Source organism: Ursus arctos, unplaced genomic scaffold (assembly GCF_023065955.2).
Source record: "Ursus arctos isolate Adak ecotype North America unplaced genomic scaffold, UrsArc2.0 scaffold_7, whole genome shotgun sequence".
NCBI lineage: Eukaryota > Metazoa > Chordata > Mammalia > Carnivora > Ursidae > Ursus > Ursus arctos.
In genome coordinates this window covers 23233250-23259382 of record NW_026623089.1, presented here as the reverse complement: position 1 = coordinate 23259382, position 26133 = coordinate 23233250, and the positions used below count along the sequence as shown (strand labels likewise).

At 42.7% G+C, this 26133-nt stretch overlaps 1 protein-coding gene across 1 annotated transcript in view; it reads left to right on the top strand.

The window, feature by feature from the left end:
- The window catches only part of SORCS3 (sortilin related VPS10 domain containing receptor 3), a 568094-nt gene that overhangs the window by 459682 nt on the left and 82279 nt on the right, over positions 1–26133 (top strand). Inside the window, exons 9-13 of the mRNA XM_057308491.1 lie at positions 5862–6041; positions 13140–13286; positions 14775–14877; positions 20356–20432; positions 23509–23600. Coding sequence (XP_057164474.1) covers positions 5862–6041; positions 13140–13286; positions 14775–14877; positions 20356–20432; positions 23509–23600 — 599 coding nt within the window. The remainder of the gene's footprint in view (positions 1–5861; positions 6042–13139; positions 13287–14774; positions 14878–20355; positions 20433–23508; positions 23601–26133) is intronic.

Here is a 26133-nt window from a genome sequence, read left to right as displayed (position 1 = left end):
CTGAGTCCTCCATATCCAGGCCCCGGGCCTGGGGGGTGGGGGGAGGGCATGGAAGGCACGCACCAGCAGGGGGCGAGGAGGCAGATGACGGGGAGCCCAGGGGGCAAGGAGGCAGATGACGGGGAGCCCTGGTAGCCTGGCCTAAAGGCTATGGAGCTTCTGAGCAAGAAGCCCTGAGCTTTCTTTCCAGCTCTGCCATTTGCTTATCCAGGAGCCCAGGTCTTCTTATCTGTGAAGTGGGCCTCATAATACCATTGAACTTTCCTGAGCGCAGTGCTTCTGGAGAACAGCGGGGTTTAAGAAATACCCCCACTCTTTTGTGTTGCTGGAAGTACCTCACTGCAAAAACCCACTCTTCCCATGCACCTCGCTAAGACGCAGGTGCCTACCTATTTACCTTTGACAGACCAAATTCCCATTCTTTATCTATAAATGGTTAACTGAACTCTTTGTCCCCAGTGACCAATCTGGACAAAGTGCTAGCTAATTTGACTTGAGGAGACTTAGTCTGGCTTTTCACCGACCCCATCCCTCACCCCTCACCCCTGAACTCTGACCCACTCTTGAGCAGATGAGCGCATAGGGCGCTTAAGCAGGCGCTGGAACTTAGAGCAGCCCCTGTTAACAGCCCTTCGGAAAATCACCTGACTGTAAGGAGGACGGTTTCCTGTTCAATGGCCCCTTCTCCCACCACCTGCTTCCCCTGCTCCCCACACCCAGTTCTCTCTAGCCTTGTTTTACTTTCCCTACATAAAAACAGTTCTTTTTTGCCTTCACTAAGAGGGGCTTGCAGGTAATGACAGCTAGAGTCTTCTCTCTGTTGCAGTGCTGTTGCAAATAAAGGCTCTCTCTCCCTAAGTCTGGGTTTGCTTTTAGTTGAAGGTAGAATATGTTTCAGCCCATTTCGAATACTAAAAAGGAGAAGAGGGAAATATGCTTGAGAAAATTTATTATAACGGTAATGACAGTGATATTAACCTTTTCCTTAATTTCCTTGGGACAATTTTCCTTAATTTTTACATTTCCCCAAATACTGATTTATCCTTCTTTGCTGTGTCACAACCACACTTCTTAAAATGTTATCTGTAATTCTAATTTCTTTTGTCGCTTCCTATCCACACTTCAACCTCCCGCCAGCTGCCTTCTGCTCTCCCACACCCCTGTCTCCACTATTCCCCCCAAAATCCTCTAGCCATTGTTACTAGGGACCACCTCCATGCCAAATCCAGTAGATATTTCTACAACTTTATCTTAGTGTTTTTTGGTTTTGTTTGTTTTTTTATTTTTTATCTTTCTGGAGCATTTGACACTGTTGGAAAAGAACCCATACCTGATACTCTTCCCTGTGGAGTATTTTATTCTGATTCACTTTTCTGGATCTCCTTCTCCTGCCACCCTTAAATGTTGATGATCCTAAGTTCTCGTGGCATTCTGCGTGGTTCCTAAGTGACCTCATACCTTCTCTTCATATTGGTGACGTCCATATCTGCAGCCCCATTGAACCCTGGGCTGCTTTTTTGAAGTCCCTCCCCGGAAAGATCCCATTTTAAAACTCTAGAACTGAGTTCAGCATCTCTACCTTATATTATGTCCGTAAAATTCCATCCTTCTCCTGTGTTTACTTACTTCATCTATTCATTCACACAAAAACTTTTATTGGATAGCTACCGTGTGCTATCGATACTTAGTAAGTGTTAGAAATGAAGTGATGCAGGAAAAAGACACGGTGTCTGCCCTCTGGGAGCTTATGGGCTAATGAGAGAGGCTCACATAGAATAAATAATTATACACATAGTTAATTATGAGTAGTTAATTATGATTGTATGAGTACGCTAATAAGCAGAAAATTTTGTAAGTCAGATATCGGACTTACGAAAGATATGCCCTTTTTTTTAACCTCCTGTGGGTTCTGCCTCCCTGATATCTCACCAATCCATTTCATAGGGTTCTTGTAGAAAACCTGCTTCCTTAGTTCAGGCCCTCACGTGTCACTACTGGGGTAGTTGCAGCCACCTTGTAAACCTTCCCCCTGCCCCTCTGAAATCTACCTTTCACACTGTGATCATTCAGTGAAGCTGGTCTTCCCCAGCCAAATCTCTGCATCGGTCAGTTTTAATTCTCCCCTTTTCCTTCTTAAAATCTTATGCTAGTTTTATATTTACTTCTGGGTAAAACTTAGGTGTGTCATGCAGAGCACCTTATTGTGTCTTCTATCTGTCCTCACCTCCCTCAGGGAAAAACTGCTTTCAAGCCACTCAGGTTCCACACGTTTCCATGGATGCCCCCCCGCCCAGCCCCCTGACCTATAAGCCTTTGTATTCCTATCAGTACTTGTATTGGGGACCCTAGTCACGTTCCCAGAAGGCCAAGAGCACATGATATCCCCACCACCACTGGGCATCTGCTTAGGTCAGGTTCTCCATCTTGGTCTTCTCTGGTTTTCTATTATAACGTCTGGCATATGGCAGATGCTGAGTAACATATGTGTTTTTATAATGAATGAAGTTACATTCGGCCCAGATTACACGAAAATGTTTCAATCGTGGGGAAGTTGTTTTGTTTTTGTTTTTGTTTTTTTAAGACTGTATTTACTTATTTGACAGGGAGAGAGTGTGCACACAAGCAGGGGTAATGGCAGAGGGAGAGGGAGAAGGAGGCCCCCTGCCCAGCAGGGAGCCCAGTGCGGGGCTCCATCCCAGGACCCTGGGATCATGACCTGAGCCTAAGACAGACGCTTAAATGACTGAGCTACACAGTGCCCCTATCATGGGGAAGTACTTTGATCATTGTTTACCTACAAAGTCTCATGTTTAGGTTTGCAAAAGGCAACTATGATTCTTCCAAATTAATGGGAGGGTATAGGGGGAGTGTTATTAGTGATTGTTCTCCAAATAAAAACTTGCATGTGGTTATGTCTAATGTCCAAATTCCAGTTTAGTAAAATTCCAATCAGAATTTACTTATTGCTCCCCCCCCCCACTTTGGTCTCTCTCTTTATCACCAGTCAAATCTCGCCCTGCATGTTCTCAGGAGTAGCAAGAATGTCTTTGTTTTTTGGTTTTTTTTCAGGAGGAGGTGACACATGCTTTGGGGTTAGATTGAGATTGCAGGATTCAAGAAATATGCTTTATTATCTTTCAGAATCCCTATTAGATCAATATTACTGAAAATGCTTTTATCTGTTCTTGAAGACTTAATATTCTGGTTATTACTGGTTGATTCCTATTCAACTATCAGATCTATTTGGAGAGAGGACACATAGTTCAGAGCATTTTCAAAGAGTCATGACCCAGACTGAATGCACCTGACTTGTCTGGAAGGCTGGTTCAGATGGTACGATTTCAGCCTTCACACTGACTCAGAACCTCAGACAATGGGACATAGGAGTGTGTGTGTGCTGAGTTATACTCCCACTGATCACAGAGTTTAGGTTCTTGATTCAGGTAGTCTTGGGTTTTAATATTAATAATATCATTTATTAGCTAAGTGACTTAGGGATATTAAGAATGTTTCAAGCCGACTTGGCAGAGTCCTGGCTGCCAGAGAGCACCCTACCCCCCCGAAGCCTGAGTACCTGTGCGCCAGGTGACATACCCCACACTCACAGCAAAGCTGGCTGCCTTTCATCTGGACCATGCCCCAGTACTTTAAGTTGTTTTTTCCCAGTTCTTTTACATTAGTTTAGTCTAAAATAACTCAGCTCATTCATTTTTATAACCAAAACATCTGGGAAAAGCCCGGCATTTCTATTGCATTTTTAACAGGGTAAGTGAATTTAATCTGTATTTCCTGCAGCTGCTATTTCCCCTCCTACTGGGTTCTCCGGCTTTCATTCCACCCCAACACAACACAATTTCATCACAGGGTTTTTAAGAGGAAGGCTTATTTCCATTTTCAAGCAGCTCAGCGGGATCCTGTAATTCTATAAGGTGTGTAAGCACAAATGAGCTAGTGAGGTCTTAGTCAAGGCGACCTAGGGAGTTCAAGGCCAGACGCTGAGATCTGACAGATTCTCCAAGAAAAAGATCCAGAACGCTTCTCACTTTCCCACCTCCTTGTAGTCCAGATCGAATGAGCTTGCTCCTTTTGAAAAACATCTTGGAGAAGCACTCCACAGTTGTGACATTGCTCCCTCCTTTTATAGCTGAATCATTTCTGGGAAAGGTTGGTCAAACAAGGTAGAAGCTAGACCCAGCCTGGTGATTTACTCACTGTCAGCCCCAGTTGCCCAGGCCCCTACTGTGAATGCTTGTCACCAAGGTGACCAGGGTCCTCTCCTGCCTTCTCAGGAAGCTATGATTTTTGGCATATCTACCTGTGTAGTTATACATTTTTTAGGTTTTTTTTAAATGTTTTTTTATTATATTATGTTAGTCACCATACAGTACATCCCTACATCCCTGGTTTTTGATGTAAAGTTTGATGATTCATTAGTTGCGTATAACACCCAGTGCACCGGCTTCCATTATGTCCAGTGTTTATCTGTGTCAACATTTCCTCCTGACAGTGCGAATTCCTCAGGGAAGGACTTGAATTTGCAATGATCTTTGTACAGCGCCTAGCCACGTATGAAAACTGGCTTTTTAGAATCTATTTTGAATTGTGAACTGATCAGATTTGATCTTAGAAATGTTCTAGTCCAGGTATATAAACTAAAGTGACTTTAGGGCCCAGGAAGTTAACATGCATATGTAAGAGGCAGGTCATAGGAGCGTTCGGGTACCTAAGGCTGAGGCTTCCTGAGGGCAGACTTCACCTGAAGACGACACCGCCAGGTGTTCGGTAGAGGCTGTGGTCAAACCAAACATTTGTGATTCATAGTCATCCCGTGGGTCGTAGGGTTGCAACTTCTGTTGTGGAGGCTACGTATCCAAATGGTTAGAAGTCACAATTAGGTTAGAGCCCTGCAACAGGGGCTCAACACTTGGTTCTGCCACTTACTGGCTATGTAATATGAAGCAAGTTGGCAAACCTCTGCATACCTTATTATGGGAATAATACTACTTCTGTTGTAAAATTATTTGGATTTTTAACTGAAATAATACTTTTAGATGACTTAGCATAGTGCTCAGATGTTAGCTATTTTTATCGATAGCCCATCCTCTTCAGTATTTTGGTGAGAAAATTGAAGCTCAGGGACATAGACACTTTCACACCATTTAGCTAACTTTTAGCAGAGTTTCTACTAGGACACAGAACACTAAAGCCCAGGTTGAGTATCCTTCCTGCTATTATCAGTGATTTTCAAATATTATTTTACTAGCAGCAGAACCTCCCTCACCTCTTCCTCCCCAGATATCATGCAGAACTCCAGGATAAAACAGATTCAAGTGGTACCGCTCTGGTTGAAACAGAGTTGGAAGCCCAGAGCCCCCCCCCCCCCCCCCGCTGACTCTGCCTCCCTGCCACCCTTCTCCCAATCCCCACGACTCTGAAGATCCCCAACAGAAGTTTCACAACCACTACACTAAAAAGTTTGAAAACATAAATGAAGATCTAAAGAAGGGATAAGCCCTGTCTTCTTTGCATGTGTGAGTTTCCTCTTGCAAGGCTGTATGTCTCCGTTAGCGCTAATACTAACTTTCAGATATAAAAATAAAAAATGAAAGTGGATGAATCCCTTGAAGCCATGGAAAATGATACCCACCAAAGCCCCTTACACCCATTTTACTGTCACTTAGCAAGGAACAGAAATCATGAAGCTCTTAATTTATAGCCTTGGTCCGACACAGAATTGTTTAACATTGCCTATAACTCAGGCTTTTTCTCCACCATTCATAAGTCATGGTAATTACTCTGGGTCCCCATGGGCAGAGAGATATGGAGATCTGCTGCCTTACAGGTGTTCCGTCTTCTTCCAGGACATGCACATTATCAGTACCGATGAGAACCAAGTGTTTGCAGCCATCCAAGAATGGAACCAGAACGACACGTACAACCTCTACATCTCAGACACGCGGGGCATCTACTTCACCCTGGCCATGGAGAACATTAAGAGTAGCCGAGGCCTGATGGGAAACATTATTATTGAATTGTATGAGGTATGTAGCCAAGATGATTCTGCACCTGGGTCTGCCTCTCTTTTGCAGAAGTTTTAATGGAATAAACACAAGCATTGCAGTCAGCCAGTCCTGGGTTCAGATGGCAGCTGTACCCTTTATCAACTGTGTGACTTCGGGCAAGGGACTTAGCTTCCCTGTGCCTCAGTCTCCTTACCTGTAAAATGGGAATCAAATATTTGCCTAATAAGATGGTTGTGGGAATGAGAGAGAATGTATATGAATCATTTGGTGTGGTGGTTGACTCAGCAAAGTTGAACAGAGGGTAGCTGAAGTGGATGCTCTTTTGTGAATGAGCACGATTACGAGCCAGACGTCCAGGTATTTGACCTACATGAGCTCACATAAGTCCCTTTTTCAACTCAACGGACTCTGAGTGGAGGTACCTACCTATTTGTATATCTTAAAGTATTTGGAAAATTACATCTTATGAACACATTTTACGGGAAAAGAAAAGTGACTATCAATGCTGGGATGAGGGTTTCCCTAAAATGCCACCAGATGCCAACATCGGTGCATGGTGAAGAACTAACCTTGACTTATGCTGAGCTGTTGCTTAATAAGAGCACCTTACTAGGTTTCCAGTTCTATTGAGGTTTTGTTTATTGATATGATCACCAGTTAAGAAATAAATTATCTAGGAAACCAAGTGACTCCACGGAAGAACGAGAGGAAAACGAGTTGTTTCAGTGATCCTAGGCCTGTGGTACTTTTTATGTCTCTCGTGGCAGTGTCTGAGCTTTAGATCTAAATGTTACCAAGCTGATTATCAGTCTTTTTGCCCTGGGGAGGAAGAAGTGGAAGACATTCCATATTTTAAGACTTGCATGAGTCAAGAACTAGATGGATGGTGTACATTGTAAGACCGTGAGCTGGCCAATCTAATTGCACAGAATAGATGCTCGTCAAGTACAGGAATGAGTGCCAGATAGGTGGTTGGAGTTCGGATTCTAGAAGGCATTTAATACCAAGAAAATAAACTGTATCCGGACACAAGCTAGACCATGACCATATTGAAGGCTTTGGAGGGTGATGCTGTTTTGCACCTGGAGATGCATTCTGTGATTTGGAGATAAAGCTGAATTTAATTGGTCTCTAGGGGTCATTAGTTTTTAACCTCCTTCACTGGAGATTCTCATAGAAACTGAGATTGTGTACCATATGGCTGGTTAGCAAAGAGACTATAATTTTTCTGGACTCTGAATGCCCTTGAGTAATGCAGCTGGGAAAACTAGTAAGCTTTCACATTCAATTCCACTAAATTAATACACTTTCATAGAGTATATTTTGTTTGATGAGATGAAGCTGGTGCACGTGACTCACAATCTCCTGGAAAGATACGTGACCCTATTAGGGTAGTTAGTGATCACAGACTAACTTGTCTTAAAGCTGTGATTTTCCATGTTGTAGACTCACTACAGAGGAAGGTTCATTCTAACTTGAGGAATTTGGGGGGAGGAGGGTACTTGGAGATGAATTGGCTTAAAGAATGAATTACTAGAACTTGGGAGAAAGGCATGTCTGGCAGAATCCCAGCATAAGATGAGAACCAGAGTCTGATGAGTAGATGCCCATTTTCTTAGAATGTTGAGTGACTTTGGGGAACAGTGGGGATAAATATTGCACAGATGCTAGTAAAGAGCTGGATTGAAGAGTTGGGCATTTATTTGATGGGCTAATATTTCTCTCTGTTTTTCCCCTACATCTACATACCCAGAAAATGATATTTGGATGTATGATGCAGTCTCCTATGCCAAGTTAATGTGTAACTTTATAGTATGACATGATAGGATATTACACCTGTTTAACCTTGTCTGAAATGTCAGAGAGATGCCTTCAGGTCATGCAGATGTGAGTTGGCTTGGGATGAGCACAGCCACTTAAATCTACTTACTAATATATCACTCCATCTTGCATGTGGCCCTCTCAAGCTTCTTCTTGACCATGGGAAGGGGACAAAGAACATGAGAACTTACTTGAGAATTCATCTTGCGGGTCTTGGCACTAAAAGACCTTGGAAACCATTGAGTGGGAATCCACCCCCCCCACCCCACCCCCACCACTGAACTCCCTAAAACTGAATAAAGCAGAGACATTGTCTGTTTCCTCGTCTGTTGGAGCAGCCTCCTGCTGTAGAGAGTCCCTTCTCATTCTTCCTTTAATCCCTGCTTCCAAGCACAATAGTGTCATGACTGTAATTACATAATCAGGTGAGAAAATAATTCTTGAAGGCCAAATAATAATTTCTCTTTTAAGGTGTCAGAGCCCGTTCCATCAAGACAAGTCTGATGATGATAATGAATATAATCTATTATGCGTGTTCACCATTATTCTGTGATACTCTTTTCACATAAAGCTTTGTTGTGGTTTCTTCACATCACTAACTCCAAACTACATTTCTTCTTAGTTGCTTTCCACTGATAAATCAAGAAACAAATATTCTTTCCAACACCCTCAATTATATTATGGAAACATGCTCCGAGCTGCTGGTCAGATGCATTTTCTTCAATATTTTCCTGGATATTAAGCATCCAACTTGTACCTCATTATAATAATAACAACAGCATACCAGGTACTGCCTAAGACCGGTGTTGAATAAATACATAATGTCAGCTACAGATGCGCTTCTAAATGTTCTACCACCCCCATTGTTCAAGTAAAAGAAACAGGTGAAATTAATTATAATAATATATTTTATTTAACCAAAATATCTAAAATGTTATCATTTTAGTATGTGCTCTATTTGAAAAATTACTAATGAGATATTTTATGTTTTTCCATACTAAATCTCCAAAATTCTGGGTGTATTTCACACTTCCCATATATCTCAATTCATGTGCTAAATTTTCATCAGAGATACTTCATCAGTATTTACATTTCATAAAATTTACAGTAGAAAAAGTAGATTCACATACCCAAGTTATTCCAAACATACTTAAAAGTTTGCCAATAACAGAATTGGGTATCAGTTTTTAAACTGAAGTTCAAATTGGTTAAAATGAAATACAGATAAACTTCAGTTCCTTAGTCACACTGGCCACATTTCAAGTGCTCAGTAGCCATACATGGCTAGTGGCCATAGTATTGGTTTACATAACCCAAAATGATTTATATATTTTTTTATTTATCTATTTCCATATCTCTTAATGGTCGGTATCATTCCCCCTGGTGCCTATGAGAGTACAGAGGTGCAGAGAATTCAGTACCTTGGCTCAGATCACACAGAGAGTAAAATCGTAGAGCTATGTTTGAACCGGTCAATGTATATTTGAATAAAATGCCCAGGCTCTTCCCACTATGCATTTTTTTCACATTTATTTTTTTAATGGAGGTATAATTTATGTATAGTAAAATTTACCCTTTCTGGTATGCAGTTCTATGAGTTTTGACTTGGGTATACAGTTGTGTAACTACCACCATAATCAAGATAGAGAACTATCACCCCCAAATATTTCCTCCGATGGCTTTTTTGAAGTCAGCCATTCTCCCACCCCAAATCATTGGCAGACCAGTCTGATTTCTTTCTCTGTCCTGTTTTGCCCTTCCCGGATTTTCATGGGATTGGAATCATACAGTAGGTAGTCTTTTGAGCTTGGCTTCTTTAGAATCATGCACTTGAGGTTCCCGCATGTTGTTGAATATCAGTAGACATTCCTTTTTTTTATTGCTGAGTAGTATTCCATTGTGTGGATGTACCCTAGTTGGTTTATTCAATCAGCAGTTGAAGGACATTAAAGTTGTTTCCAGTTCTGTGTGATAATGAATAAGACTTCTATAAACTCTCACGTGAACATACGTTTTTCTTTCTCATGGGTAAATACCTAAGAGTAGGATTGCTGGGTTGAATGTGATAGAATATGTTTATAAAAAGCCACCAAGCTGTTTCTAAAGTGGTGTCCTCATTTTTCATCCCCACCAGAGATGTTTGAGAGTTCTGGTTACTTCACATCCTCACCAACACTCGGTATTAGCAGGTGTGTGTGTGTGTGTGTGTGTGTGTGTGTGTGTAGCCCTTGTGAGAGGAGCCTAATGGTACCTTGTTGTGGGTTTAATCAGAATTTCCTAATGACTATGTGGACCTCACTGGGATGAATAAAATGAGACTTTCTGAGTCATCCTTAGTGTTCTGGTTTCTTTGCCCATCTTATTGACGTTCCCTTGCTCTCCCTGTCCCTTGTGCCTACTACTCCCCACCCTTGCTCTATCATGAACTTAAGTGACTCATCTTTGGCCAGATGGACAGCTGCTTCTAGACTCCACAGGGGCATCTTTCCCAGACTCACCTTCATGGTTCCCTCACCACCAGTCCCACTCTAGGGACAGCCCAAGGCAGACTGCGGTAATTGCTTTTCTCAGCGGAACCCTGGTTTCCTTGTCCTACGGGCCCAGGGAGGTGAGCAACAGATGCCCATGCCACCTGGACTCAGTGTTCTGCCAAGAGGCTGCTGTCAGTTTCCCTTCATACCTCAAATTGATTCCCAGGAGGAAAGTGGGCCATGCAGGCCTGTAGTTTTACTACCCTCTTCTGTGGGCACCATCCCAAGCTGGTGCCCTTCTCTTTGAACTCTGGGTCCAGCAGCTGCAAGCCATGCTTCGATTTCAAACAACAGTAGGAGGAAACGTGGTCAGAGTTTATCAGATGCCATGTACCTCCGTGGGTGGAAGAGTTAAAATGGGTGTCTCATTCTCTAATTCCTTTCTATCATATGTAGTCAGGACCAGTAGTGTTTCATGTCACCTTTGCATCAGAGACATACATATGCCTCCATGTGTCCACATGCATGTGCATGTGGACGTGAGCACCAGGCTGCAGCATAAGTGCATTTCATAGTGGGGTTGCAGTCAAAACGTTTGAAAGCTGTTGGCCTAGGGCACACAGAAGCAAAGCGCCCTCTAAACTTATAGCCTATTTATACACGATATGGAGCCACGAGCAATTCAGTAATAATGTAAGGGTTTTGAGCAATCCAAATACAAACCAGAAGTGTTCTGGTTCTTTCGGACTGAAGGGAGATTGGTGTGGCTCACATGCAACTGCAGGGAGAAAGGCCTTCAGAGCTGCAAACGGCTTCCCTGGAAATCTCTCCTTCCCGTATCTTTTCAGACCTCATTCTCCAGAATTTGCTCTCAGAATATGTGGGGAATGCAAAAAATGCCCATCTGAGTGGTGTGGCGCTCAGTGAGAAAATATGGTAGTGACCATTCCATTTGCCAAAGACACTCATTCAGAAGAATACAAGAGGCAGCTGAATGGCTAGTAATTCATGCCATGATGCATCCAGCCAGGAGGCAATGGATTGGGGTGACAGGAGCCCCACAGGAGCAGGCTCAGAAGTCTAAGTCCAACTTGTATATTTTCTCCAGGCAGGTAGACACCAAGGCCCTGGATACGTCTTGGAGGGGGCCAACTGGCTCAGGGGAGAGTGTTCTCTAGAATATTATCTGGTGGTCCAACAGAAAAGATACCAGCCCCATGGCTAAAGAAAATACCAGAAGGCCTCCATCAGACAGTCCTAAAGAAACACAGATTCCATTCTCTGTGAGGAATAATTGGTAGTCAGATCTAAGAGAAACATTTTTGCAGTTGGTTTTAAAGGCCGAGGTGACGGGAGAGCCTCAGAGCCCCTAGATGAGCATAGAAGATGCCAGTCTTCCTGAAATGACACTGACTTGAAGCAGCTAGGGCAGGGAGGGTTTGTCTGGGGAAGGACAGAACTCTGACACCAGTGCCCCTCCCCCCACCTTGGCTCCTGTCCGTACCCACCCTCTGTTCAAGTTAGGAATTTAATCAATTCCTTTGTTGGCCATTTGTCAAATTCCCCTGGTGGTGTCCTTCCCAGATAAATTCTGTTCTCCTCTTGACATTCTTTGTCCATTTTTTTGTTTGTTTTTATCTGGGTTGGCATTCTTTTTCAAGGGCAGTCAGGTTACTTAAAAAAAAAAAGAGCAAAAACAAAACATACTTCTTATTTCACCAACTAAATCATGTCATTAAAAAAAAAATAAAAGCTCACATGTCGGCGAAATTTTTTCCCACTGGTATTCTCTCAGTTAACCATGATCCTCAAAGAACGGGGAATAAATACACTTAAAATTCTGAGATATTTCCAGAAAACCTATCATTCAACCTCATGTTTATATACATTTAAATGATTTGACTTGTCTTTTGGCTTTGGAACATGCTGGGATTATACAGGAAGTTAGGGATTCTTTGACATAGAGTGTTCTCATTCAGAATATCTGTTGTTATTGCCCAATGGTGTAGACATGGAAGGAATAAAAGTTTGAGTTGAATCTGTACTTACTCTAGAACCTTTCTGAATCATAAATTTCTTTTACTTCTCTAGCTTCTTATTTTGTGGTGTTCATCTTCTCCCTTCTAAATATCAAGGGCATGCAAATTCTAATAGATCAGGAACTCTGGCAAGAGTGCTCCACATTATCTTGTGTATCCATGGTTAGCCAGCTGCGGGAAAGAGGAAGGGCAGGGTTGAGTCTGTCTATTTCAAAGTGACCATTGGCTGAGACCCAGAGATGACATGGAAGTTATGCTGGATCACACAGAGAGCCAGTGGCACAGCCAAAGATGGATGCCATGTCACCAAGCCGGGTCATCTGCCTGAAAATATCTGCCTCGCTACTAATTGGGATGCCTAAACTTCCAGCATTAAGGATTATACCTTTATGCTTTCAAAATCTGCCTATAAGCTCCTCCTGAGCCAAAGTACATGTTCCCCAGAAGAGGTGACTCCTTCAGTTGTTACCAACCACTGCCACCTCAGAGGGAATGTTAATAGTTAATTAGGATAAGAGCCTATGAGAAGAATGCAGAAACATGTACGGTGGGAAAAACAGATGGGTAAAAGGGCAGTGGGACCTCTGGGTTAAGGGCAGGCAGTAAAGGGTGCAGAGATGAACTTAAACTTCTCTCAGAGACCACATGGTATATGGCATTTCTCACCATGTTCCTCCTCTTCTCTTCTTTTGTACCCCCAACACCCTGTGGAAAGTGCTAGGGCTTCTCCAAGATTATCAGCATTTGGCCCAACATGGTTCTCCATCTCTTGCCCTTTTTCCTAGGTAGCAGGTATCAAAGGGGTATTCTTGGCAAACAAGAAGGTGGATGACCAGGTGAAGACGCATATCACTTACAACAAGGGCAGAGACTGGCGCCTCCTTCAAGCCCCAGATGTGGACCTGCGTGGAAGTCCGGTACACTGCCTGCTGGTCAGTCACCCAGTCTCGCATAAGTCCACAGGGCAAGCTGGTCATCTGGGGATGTCCCATCAGGGGCTTTCTTCCAGCAAGGGGTCTTACGACTGTGGCTAGTGCTGGGCAGAGATTTCCCATAACTCCCAGGGCGATGATCTCCAGACTCAGACTGCCATACCACTTGGATGGAAAGTTCAGTTGAAATTCACAGGCTTGTACTGAGAATATAGTATGTGCTCCGACTCCTAGTAAGATAGAGACATGTTTAAGAGACGGTGCCTGCGTTCCGGGGTCCCGGACAGAGCTCAGGAGTAGAAACATGCCTGCTAACTGATACTGGTATGATACAGTTTGTTTGATAGATGTCAAAGTAAGCAAACGTTGCCTTACAAGCCCAGGAGAGGTCAGGCTGGTGGGTCCACATGGGACAATGGTTAATCTATCAGCATTCCCAGGGTGTCAGGTGTATGGAATACTGGGCACTATGGAGGGCATGATGTATAAGAAGTTTTCTCTGCCCTCAGTGGCAACTCTAGGTGGGAAGAGAAGACAGATTGTTAACAGTGAAATTCATGACCCTAAGTGAGAAACTCTTCCAAAGCCCCACAAATGGTTATGTTTGTTCTTAGCAAAAAGTTGCCTTTTGCCGTTGTTAAAAAGGTTTATTACCAACTTACCACTTTGTAGACATTATGCTAAAAACTGGTGATATGGGGCAGATAGGGCCCTTTCCTTTTTTGTAGATTTCAATATAACACCCTGTTTTCTGCTGCGGTGCCAGGAAGATCAGAGACAAATGGGCACCCACCACTAGGAGCTTGTCATAGTGTGAATTTTCTTTTTTTCCTAGGCCTTATGCATGGCTTTATCTTATTTTCTTAACCTAATTTTTTCCTTTCCCCAATTTCATCATTCTCTTATTTTTATTTATTATATAGGCTACCTCTCTTTAAATCCCTCACCCTTTTTAAGAACACCTAAATAAGGATAAATGAGTAAATAAATTTCTGTTAATTTTAGACAGTGACTTCAAACATTTTAGGTAAAATTCAAGTAACATTATAAACAGGAATCAAATAATAAAGAAGAAACAGAAACAACATGGTTGAAGAAGAGGGTAGAGGGCCTGGAGACTGCTTCACTTAGCTTCCCCTCTGCCTCCCTCCCGGTGGCTACCTACAGCTCTAAAAAGCAGGAGGATGTGATGGTCAAGATCAGAAACAGAAGGTCAGGATTGTTCTGTGGGAAGGAATGGTCAGGGAGGCTTCATAAGGCTTACCGTGGACTGGACCTTGATGGATGGGACAGGGATGAGGAAGTGAGGGGAGGCCTACAGTTGTGATGGGGGCAGCTTCTGACGTGAGCATACGGGCTGCCTCAGGCAGAAATGTCTCCTGCCCAAATCTTAGTGTGCAGCTCTTTCTGGAAGCCTTATTTCTGGTGGGGCAGAGGGGTGTGTGTCAGAAGTTTGCTGGAATGAAGCTGTTTTCTTCTCCATTTTAGCCCTTCTGCTCCTTACACCTGCACTTGCAGATCTCTGAAAATCCATATTCTTCTGGAAGAATCTCTAGCAAGGAGACAGCCCCAGGACTCGTGGTGGCTACAGGTGAGAAGGACATTTCGTGTGCTTCTTCCTCCCTTGACAGCTTCTGGAATATGTTTATCATCTCTTTGGACTCATTTGAGTGTTTGGGTGAAAGTGATGGGTGCTCTCCCCAGAAAATAGTCAGGGTCATGGAACCCCAGAGTCAGTCTTTTGACCCAGGAAAAGAGCTCCAGACACTTGTACCTTCTAGGTTACTTGCATCCCACACCATCACGGAGCTGTCCCCTGTGCTTAACAAGAGGCCAGAGTTCCTCTCAAAGTAAACCGATCAGAAAGCTTGTTTGTCATAGGGAATACTCACTCTAAGACACCTTTGATATATGAACTTGCCAGCTCACCAAATATAAGTTGGGGTAGCTTTCTCTTTACACAGAGGATTCTTTGCAAAGGCTTTCACCCCAGAGCTGTTTTTAATCAGGAGGTCTCTGGTGCATGTAAAGGTTTGTTTACACATGATTAACCACTTGGTCGAGAGCCTGGGGGAAAGGGCAGAAAAACCTAAGGTTGCATTGTTGAAACCACTGTCCACTGAACATCAATCAGAAATAAAGATAAAGCAGCTCTGAAATGAAAATGAAAGTCTGGGGAATGTGCTCTGATTAGCATGCATTTGATTTACATGTACCTTTCAGGAATACATTGATGGCATAAAGCAGGGCAGGCTTCTCATCTCTGAGGTTAGAGCTCTGGTGTTAGGCTTTTCTTTAATGAAAGCAGATAAATTCACAGTGACTTCCTGAGATGGTATATTCTGCCTTGTCTTGTCAACCCGAAGCTCTGGCTCCTGGAGTCACTGCTCTCCTAGACAGGACTTCCTTCTCCATGCCCCCAGTTGCAGGAACTTTGAAACACCATCAGTGACTGACCACGTGAATCAGAATGCCTCGAGCATTCCAGGCCATTTCTGTCTACCCCGTAAGGATTGAATCGCTATATTGAACACCACTGGCTTCAGGACAGACTTTAGCTGAGGCTAGCGAGAGATGAGGGTTGGCTCTGTTGCTGTTCTGGCTTGGAGACCTATCCCCATACTCCCTAATCCTTGTGGGTTGGACCTCCCAACTCAGGGACTGCAACACTGTTTGTCTCTCCTCAAGGCCTACTGGACACGCTGGCTGGAGTAGAAGCAACATGGAAAACAGCAATCGGGGAAAAAAGAAAAAAAGAAAAAAAAAGAAAAGAAAGCAGTAATCAATAATGAAAGTTAGTATTATTTAATATGCCAATTATGTAGCCAGGCATTGTCCTATGGCACTTAACCACTCTGAACTTCAGTGTTTTCATTGGCAAGCGGGGTTGACAGTATTGACGTAACAGAATTGAAGGATTAAATGGAGAAATGGATTTAAGGTGCTCAGACAGTTCCTGGGACATATTGAATGCTCAATACATGTTAGCTCTTATCATCAGTAATATTACAGGCATTTAACCCTGATCTTCTTGTATCAGAAGACTATGATTTTTGCATCTCCTTCAACAGAATCCGTAAATCATATGCATACCCTAGGCCTACACTGACTGAATGAATATACTCAGGAACCCCGGTGTCCTGCTTTAGGAGCGGAGCTCTGACACTAGCCTTGTAAATTTGGCTTGTTCTTCAACCACTGGGCTTCGTTTTCCTCATTTATAAAACAGGTTTTGTTTTTTCCTACCTTGTGGGAGTTTGTAAAAATTAGAGATAGAAGAGTGTGTCCACAAGATCCAGCAGAGTGCTCAGAGAGTAGTGAGGTGGGATTAGCCGTAGATATTACCTGAGACCATCATGTGCCCCTAAATTAGTTGAATGTTAAGTCTTTATAAATTAACAAACATGAACAACACATTAAAGATTTGTTTTTGAAGGTTTTTTGTCAATAGATGCTTGACCCTTGAACAATGTGGACGTTAAGGGTGCCAATTCCCCTGTAGTCTAAAATCCACATATAACAATTGAGTCCCCAAAACTTAACTACTAATAACCTATTATTGACAGAAGCCCTACCAATAATATAAATAGTCAATTAACACGTATTTTGTATGTTATATGTATTGTATGCTGTATTCTTACAATAAAGAAGACTAGTGGAAAGAAAATGTTATTAAGAAAATCATGAGGAAGAGAAAATACATTTACAGTGCTGTACTGTATTTACAGAAAAAAAATCACAAGTGGACCCACAAAGTTCAAATTCATGTTGTTCAAGGGTCAACTATATATCAGAATTTACTAATGCCTTTTACTCTCCCCTCTGTAACTCATAACTTTGTATGGCTCCTTGCCTTACAAATGTCCCTGGGACGCTGGGAGGGATGTAACACAGCTGAAGAGATCCTGAAGGAAAGCCAGGCCTAGATCCCTGGCACATGCCTCCTCATGCCCAGCTTCTGACCCTGCTTGCCAGCTCTCCCTGGGAGCTTGTTCGCTATCGGGAAAACAATTACGAAGTCAGCCAAGGATGTCTTCGGTGGCCTGCATGGAGCCTGTCTCTCCAGGGCCCTTTCCCACAGCCAGTCATTTCGCCTGCCTCTGGGTGTCTGTGACCCTGGGCTCTCTCCCCTCCACTCCCACTGCTCTCCGCCTCTTCCCCTTCACTCTGAGGTGTGGTCTCAGGAGAGCTGCGCGGCGGCAAGGATTCATCTCCAATTCTTGTTGAGGACGTCTCAGAAGGCAGATGGAATTCCAGTCTGGAGAGTTTGACGATTGCTTTTAGGCAACAGGTACACCAGGGTTCTAATTATTCTCACCACTGTGCTTTCAAGGTAGGCGTCAAGACCTCCCATCGTCACAGTGCCTCACAGCGCGCGGAGCATTCTCTGTGCGTCGACTGCGCGGCAGCTCTACGATGCGGAAAAGGCGATGCCTCTTCGCCTCAGTGTACGGATGAGGAAGAGGAAGAGATGTCAGGCCCACACCACACTCACTGTGGCTCCAGTTCTCTTCTGTCCAACCAGACCTCGTGCTGAGCCCCTTCACTGGCCGGCGGCACGCGACCCCCGGCTCCTCCCAGGCCTCCTGTGAGCAAGCTCCACGGAGGCACGTGCCTCCCTGCGGCGCATTGGGCACTGTCGGCTTCCTCCTTGCCGAGCCGTTAATCCCCTGAATGGGCATCTGGGCTGGTGAGAGAAGCATCTCTTACTCCAGAGGACTCCAGAATCCACTCCCTCTCTTTATGCCTTTTTTTTTTTTTTTTTTTTGTACTGGTGTTTAAGGAGCAGAGAAAGGTAACCCTGAGAAGAAATGTGAGTTTTTAAAAGTTGTTAAAAACTGCCAAAAAAGGCAGTGGAACCTCCCAGATTTAGCAGCTAAGCCATTGGTGAGAGAATCTCTGTGTTCCTCTGGGAGCCTCTCCTTCCTCTCTCCCATTGCACCACTTCAGCGGGGAACAGCTACATCCTCCAGCCCAATAGATACCACTTCAGGGAGCCTCCCGGTCTCACTTCAACCAGTGAGGCATGTTCTTCAAGTCTTCCTTCTCTGACACCTGGACCCAAATTCTTCCCATCAGAGATTCCCCATGGGGCCACTTAGGGACTGCCTGTGTTCTAAGACCCAGCTATCCTGGATGCATCTTTTCTGTCCCTTCCTCTGGGAATGAACTCTCTGGTTCCTGTGGTCAGCAGCATTTCATCCAGAGGTCCTTTCAATTGACAGAAGATATTTCCAAAAACAGACGTCACTGTGAGCCTTGGATTCTCATCACCACAAAACCTCCAAAATCAGTCTGGTGGAACTTTGGAAGAGGGGCTTAGGAAGTTGACAGAACCAGCTCCTACAGAGAGTACAAGGTGATGAGATAGACCCTAAGAAGCCATGACAGGGACAGCAGATTCCAGCTCAAGGGTGACTCTGCTCTTGCCTCCGTCTCTCGCTCTCTACCACTGTGGTAGACATTACTGATTGGTCACCATGCTCTGCTCTTTTGAAATCAAATCTGGCTTTGGAATCCCTCTTAGCAGGCAGCCATCACTGAACGATTTGAGTTGACATTCTCTGCCCCATCACTCTTTTCTTTCTTCTTCTGTGTCTTCCGAAAACTGTATCTGGAGAGTTGAATTCCAGATTCCAGAGAGATCTCCACAGAGCTGCTCACTGTGCCTTTCCCTGCTCCTCTCGTACCTACTGCCTGAGCTGTGAGCCCTGGGTTTATTTTTGGAAGCCTGAGTGTCAAAACAAGTTGGCTAGCTGTGTGCGCCCTGGTGCTGATGGGAGCTTGACAAGCTGTAGCCTGGCTTTAATTTCTCATTTTGAAGCATTAAATGTCAGGAGCTCAATTAACATTTTCATTATTGCATTTTTATTGTGCTCTTATTTAGGCTACAGATGTGTGGGAGCTAACATTCCCTTCCTGCTATTTTTAAAGAAAAAAATATCAGCCAAAATGATAAATTCTTACGTCTTTAGGGTACTTTCCTGGTTCTTGATACCTCCCCAAATGCACATCAACATCGGAACATGATTTAATCATTTGTTGACTCATTCATCCATTCCACAATTATTTATTGAGCAATAAACTACTACATTTGGGGCACTGTTCTGGGCTCTGAGGTGGGGGGTGCCCATTGGGGAACCTTGGGCAATGTAGGTAGACCAGAAAATCTTGATCACTGCCTTTTTTAATGAGCATAACCACAAAGTGATGATGTGCAAGGGGAGGAAAAAGAATGGGGAAGAAAGAATAAAGGGGTGATAGGATGGAGGCAGTTAAGAGTGGCACAAACCAGATGCCTTCTTCTCCTGCCATGCTTGATGGCCATGATCTGCTGAGTATGGTCATTTTATTCTGGGCATGCTGTAAACTCGGTTACATAGTCGATAATATTGGGTCATTCAACTGCCTGGTACTCAAGAGACAACTGGACATGTTTAAGTTGGATACACACTCAAATGTATACATACAGACACACACAGACAAACACACACACACACACACACACACACACACTCTGGTTTTCCTTAGGCTACAATTATACATGAGGAGGAAGGTGCCCTTAGACCTAGCTTCTCCATGCATGTCTACTGTTCCACTCTTGGCTACCTTCAGGGAGCACCTATCACAATCAATTTTAAGAGACTATTGATAACAGCATGAATAGTTCAAGAGATCCAAGTTCATTAGTAGTGAGTCTTTGAGTCTTATCATTTAAAGATGCATTCCTATTGTATTATTTACTTTGGTTCCCATATTGTTTTTTTTTCTTCTTGCTGGGTTTTTGATATGACACCAAGAAAACACTACACCCATCAACTTTATTTTTATTTATTTGTAAAGGAATTTTTAAAAATTAATTAATCATTGTTTTTAATAATCTCTACACCCAACAGGGGGCTCAAACTCCTGACCCAAAGATTAAGAGTCGTATGCTCTTCCTACTGAGCCAGCCAGGTGTGCTCCACATCAGCTTTAAGCATAACTTGGAAAACCTTTACTTTCTGCTGCCTTCCCCACCCCAGTCCCAAATCTGAAAGCAATTACAAATGATCTGCTTATGTTTCAGGCAACATTGGCCCGGAGCTCTCATACACTGATATTGGTGTGTTCATCTCTTCTGATGGGGGCAACACATGGAGACAGGTAACTGGGAGAATTGGGGACAGGGAAGAGGCATTTAGGGCAAGTCCTGCCAACATCTCTTTTTCCTATAGATTCTCAGGCTCAGTATAATTATGATTGCAAAAAAACATGGAAGCAGCTGTTCAGTTTGGTCCATTTTTGCTGACAGATGGGCAGTGGAGTAAAATGGAAGCATTGGGTAAGGAATAGGAAGAATGGGAACTTTCCCATTTTTTCCATTCTTTCATTCAGCAGTTAAGTATGGAACAGCCACCAGATGCTAAGTACTGTGCTGGTTTCTGGGGATCTAACTGATGAAATGGTTCCTGTCATTAATGTGTCATGGGATCTGGGCAGATCCTTTACTTTGCTGGATCTGTTTCTTTATCTGCAAGATGAACGGCTTAGAATACTAAAAACGCAAAGCTTGTGGAAGTCTCTGGTGGGTTAAATATTATGTAGGCCCAGGCTTAAGTAAGTATGAAGCAGCTTAATAGATACCTGAGTACATTAAAAATTAATTTGATTTTACAAACATTTGTAGCACACTGTCCAATAGAACTTTCTGCAAGGATGTAAATGTTCTGTGTCTGTGCCATCCCACGTGGCTATTGAACACTTGAAATGTGGCTAGTGTGACAGAGGAACTGAATTTTTTATCTTATTTTAATCAATTTAAATTTAAATAGTCTCATGTGGCCACTGTCTTGAACAACACAGATTCATACAATGTCAGCTAGGTGTCAAGTACAAATCTGAGGAGGCAGTTGAATATTCTGGAGTCCCGTTCCTCAAGGAGTTCAAAATTAAGTAGAAGAAACAGCTTCATGAATGACTATAGTTTAGAGTGATTTTTTTTTTAAGAGAGAGAGTGCCCATGAGCAGTGGGGAGGGGCAGAGGGAGAGGGAGAGAATCTTAAGAACTGTAAAAGAATCCTACTCAGGGCTTGATCTCACGACCCTGAGATCATGACCTGAGATGGAATCAAGAGTCAGATGCTTACCTGACTGAGCCATCCAGGTGCCCCTGATTGTATTATTTTAGTGGCATTTTTAGCCTGCAGAGAAAAGGGAGGAATTCATTCTACTTGGGGAAACTGGGAAAGATTTCACAACAAGAGTTGACATTTTACTAAGTCTTAAAGGTGAGAAGGTTTTCACCTGAGGAAGATGAAGGAGGAACACTGAACGTCTTGATGCAGAAGCAGCCGCCATCAGCTATCTAGTAGGACAAGTTCCAACTTTGGATCCCTTAGTGAAGCTGTCATCACCATAACCAGCATCATCATCACCACCCCATTGCCACCACTGTCACCACTACCACTATCAAAAGAAAAATTTGCCAAGGACCCACCAGACGCAACCAGCTATTTTAAGTACTGTAAGGCATACAACAAAGAATAAGTTAAAATTCCTACCCACGAGGTCATAATTAGGTAGATGGGGAGCAGACACATAATAAAGAACTTATCTTCAGAATATGAGATAATCTCTTTTAAGTGTCAAATGAGGATGGAAACTGGAACATCAACTCTTCTGGTACAGAAACTCCCAACAACAAACCATTGTCCCTTCAACTCAAGAAATAACTCACTGGCTGGGTGGCCACTGCAACATTCCTTCCTTGTGTTGTCACTACTTTGGTTTCTTTTTTCTTTTTCCAAATAACTAAGGATTCCAGTTTCCACTCCAGTGTTGGACAGGACAACTGTTAGCAATGGCCAGAGTGATAGGAAAGTGAAAATATAATGGTGTCTCTCTCTTCCCCATGCTGAGAATCTTGTACTCCTTATCCTCAGGCTTCAATCCAGCATCTCCATTATGTGATTTATCACAGAGCCCACCTTTGAGCTCTGAAGAGAAAACACTGGCATCGTATGCCCAGAGTCCATAGACCCTGAGGTCCTTTTTGCATTAAGACTACCATTAGTACAGACATTTTATTTCCTTAAAAGGCAAATGTAAGAAAGGAAACCAATTGAGAGGTTAGACCTGAGAATCCTTTTACTTTTTCTCTATGGTGTTCCCTGGGGGCATATGTACAGGAGACCCCATTCATCCTATTCCTTCCCTTTTAAATATGTAAATAAATAAAAAAAATTATGCCTCTTTACCTTTTCTACTATGGTTCACTTAATCTACCAGCCCAACCTCTCCATCTAGGCTGTTAAGAACCACCAGTAATGGTTAAGAACTAGAGGAAATGTCCAATTCTACTTTCCTCTAGAAGATCTAAAGTAGGAGGTTGGTTTTCTGCTGGAGAGATGATTTTTTCCTATTTCAGGTTGGAGATATGATAGTTACATATAATGGAAGCATTGATACATGTGGGATTACATCCAAAGTTCTCATAGCTCAGAGCCTGGCATCATAGTAGGTGGTTAGGAAATGCCTATGGATAGATGGATGGATCAATGAATGTGTGAATGAATGAGTGGATGGATGAATAAGTAATGGACAAAGGGATGAATCAAAGAATAAATAACTCTTAGGTCCTTGGAAGCACTGTGTTCCAATGTACATTCAGAGTGAAGGTCTGCAAGGGTCAAACTTAGGCCCTCATCCAGCTTGAATTGAAACCTAGGAGGTGGCTCAGTCTAAGAACGCAGTCATCATGTATACCATGATGCCTAGAGAAATTGGCATTACATTCTGAGACAGTTTATGAACAACGCTGTAAGACACAGATCAGACCATTTGTAAATTAGCAAAAATCTGCATAGATGAGAAAGAATGGAGCTGAGTGGTAAGTTACTCAGATGCAAAGACAGGGAAGAATTTTTGAAGTCATATTTTCTTTTGGGTTACCTAGCTGAGCATTTTCTTGTCTCAACTCTTGTAGCACACTGGTTCACAGTACTAGTGGAGAGAGCCCTGGAAATGCCATTTGAGTGGCCTTGGGAGAATTATTTGTTCTCTCCAGAGCCCATGTCCTCATCTATTAAGTGGGGATGGTAGTATTTGCCAAACTACCTGATAGGAATGCTGGAAGGCTCAGAACCTAGATGAAACAATATTTGTGAAAGACTTTGTAAACTGTCAAGCACTATGCAAATGTAAGGTGTTGCTATGATTGTTGTTGTTGTTGTTGTTCCAGATCTTTGATGAAGAGTACAATGTCTGGTTCCTAGACTGGGGTGGCGCCCTCGTGGCCATGAAACACACACCTCTGCCAGTCAGACATTTGTGGTAAGGACAGATCCCTACCCTATTAATGAGCAATTTTTTTAGTGGAAAGTGTTGGGACAAGTTTTTCTGCATGACATTGTACCCATTTACCCATTTCCTCTTCCATTTATTCATCCATCCATTTAATATACATCCCATCATCCAACTCTTAGGTAGCAGTGGTAGGCCAGATAATTTAGATGGGGAAGTATGATGATTAGAGCAGGATGGTAGGAATGGGGGATCAGATAAGCAGAACAGACCAGGAATGACCTGTGAGTTCAAACAGCCAAGATTAAGAATCCAAAACACAGGAAATGGAAATTGCTGCAAGAATGTTGGGTTCATGTAGCAGACATGAAATTCAGTTCTAGATAAGCTGAGTTTGATATGTCTGTGAATATCTAAACAGAGATGATGAGTTTTCAGACATATTCATCTGAAGGTCAGGACAGAGGTCTGGGCTGACACTCTAGATTTGGAGTCATTAGCCATTAGATGGTAGGTAAAGCCATGGCAGTGGGCTCAATGCCTCAGAAGAGTGGGCCAGAGGAACCAGGGACTCCTATGGAACATTGTTGAATACCAACACACAGAGCAGAAAATAAATTTGGAACAGACCAAGAAGAAGTAGACAAAATGATAAAACACAGGAGAAATATTTTCATGGATGCTGAAGAAAGGGGTGATCAATAGCACCAAATTCTATAATCAGACCAAATTAGTTATGGAATGAAAAAACAATCTAGGATTAAGGAATATAGAGGAGTAAAGGAGGTCATTGGTGATCTGTGTTAGAGTAGTTTCAAAAGAGAAGTGGGATTGAAAAGTAAATTAGAATAGATTTATGAATGATGAATGAATGAATGAATGAATGAATGAATGAATGATAAGCAATGGAGTGAAGTGAAGACAGTGTAGATAACTCTCAATAAAGTCGATTATGGAATGAGGTTGAATGTGTATATGCAAGACCCTCCGGTGAGCACAAAGATCTGTGAGAATATATTTTGATGATGATGATGATGATGATGATGATGATGATGTTGGAGATGATGATTCTGTTGTTTGTTTTGGCTTTTGGCAGGGGATAAATAAGTATCATGTGTGTTTATATGCTGAAGGGGAAGAATTTCAGGCTTCAGATGCAGCAAAGTGAATATTTGAGAGTGAATATTTGGCAGTAGAAGGTATGCTATCTAGAGTGCAGTTGTTGGGATGAGCCATGAGCTGGAGGCTGGACTCTGGCTTAATTTCCAGATCCGTGATTTCGGGAGACTAACTCTTTTAATGTCAGAGTTTTACTGGGAAGCATCAGATTGTAATCACGAAAAGCCATAGGACTTCCAGGTGCCAAATTCAAGTTTCAGTTACCTTGGCAAGGACTTATAAAGGTTTCTCTCAGTTTTTTAGTTAAACTGTATCACCTTGCCATTTTTGTTGGTCAGAAATGGTCAAATATCATCAGTTTCTTAGAGCTTGAGCTAACATAAAGTCCAGTGGTTTTATCTACTGCTCTGTCTTCATACAGAGAAATTATGAGATTAAATTTTGAAAAGATGCGTGGAGCCATTCGTAAGGAAAAGTACTCTACGAACTCAAGCATGAGCATGTACAAGTTCCCATTGTAATTCTTTATCATCCTTTTATTACTGGTTATATACGTTTTGGGTGGAACCAGAAGAGTAGAATTACTCAATGCTAATGATAGTCAGGAGGTTTTGAGGAATTATATTCCAGGCATCGTTCTAAATCCTTTACATGAATTATCTAAGTTAGTTCTTTGAACAACCCTATGTATGTGGGTACTCTTTTTATCACATGTTTATAATGGCATTGAAATGCAGACATATTAAATTCTTTGCTCAAGGCTACACAGCTAGTACCTGGCAGCACGAAGTTGGGTCTCTGTTATGGATGCTCTTCTGTTTTAACTGAATTTTCCAGATACTTTAATGAGTACACAGAGGCTTATCACATGGCCCCAGCTCTCTAGGCGATCATAGTCAAGATTAGGAGTTTAGACAGTCCACATATCACCGGAAATCCAAGCAATGCCTCCTAAAGCATGCTGGCTGTGTGTATTGCTGGGATCTTAGCACAGGATAGAGTTCTGCCTAGTGTGTAAGGGGGTCTTCATGTAGCTGCTGACATGAGAGTTAATTCTTAAAAAAGGATGCCATGAGTCAGAAGACTAATGAAAGGCAAGCCAAGGGAAGAGAAACTGTGACCAAAGCCTGAGATTCAGGAAAAGTAGGGAATGTTCAGAAAATATATTTGATTGGAATAAAAAATGGGAGTAAGTTAGGGTGGGTAGGATGCAGAAGAACTTAAATGCCAGGTTGAGCCTCTAGGTAATTCCTTCTACTGCAAAGATCTGCCTCCTTGTGGAAGAAGAGCTTCTCTATTGAAGACTGAATAATGCTTACACTCTCAGAAAGGATTACTTGACTATTAAAACAAGTTCAGTTCTTTATTTGTTTTTTAACCAAGAAAGGCAACATTTTTTAGTCCCTATCATGGTGTTCTAAGAACTTCCAATGATGTCTCAATA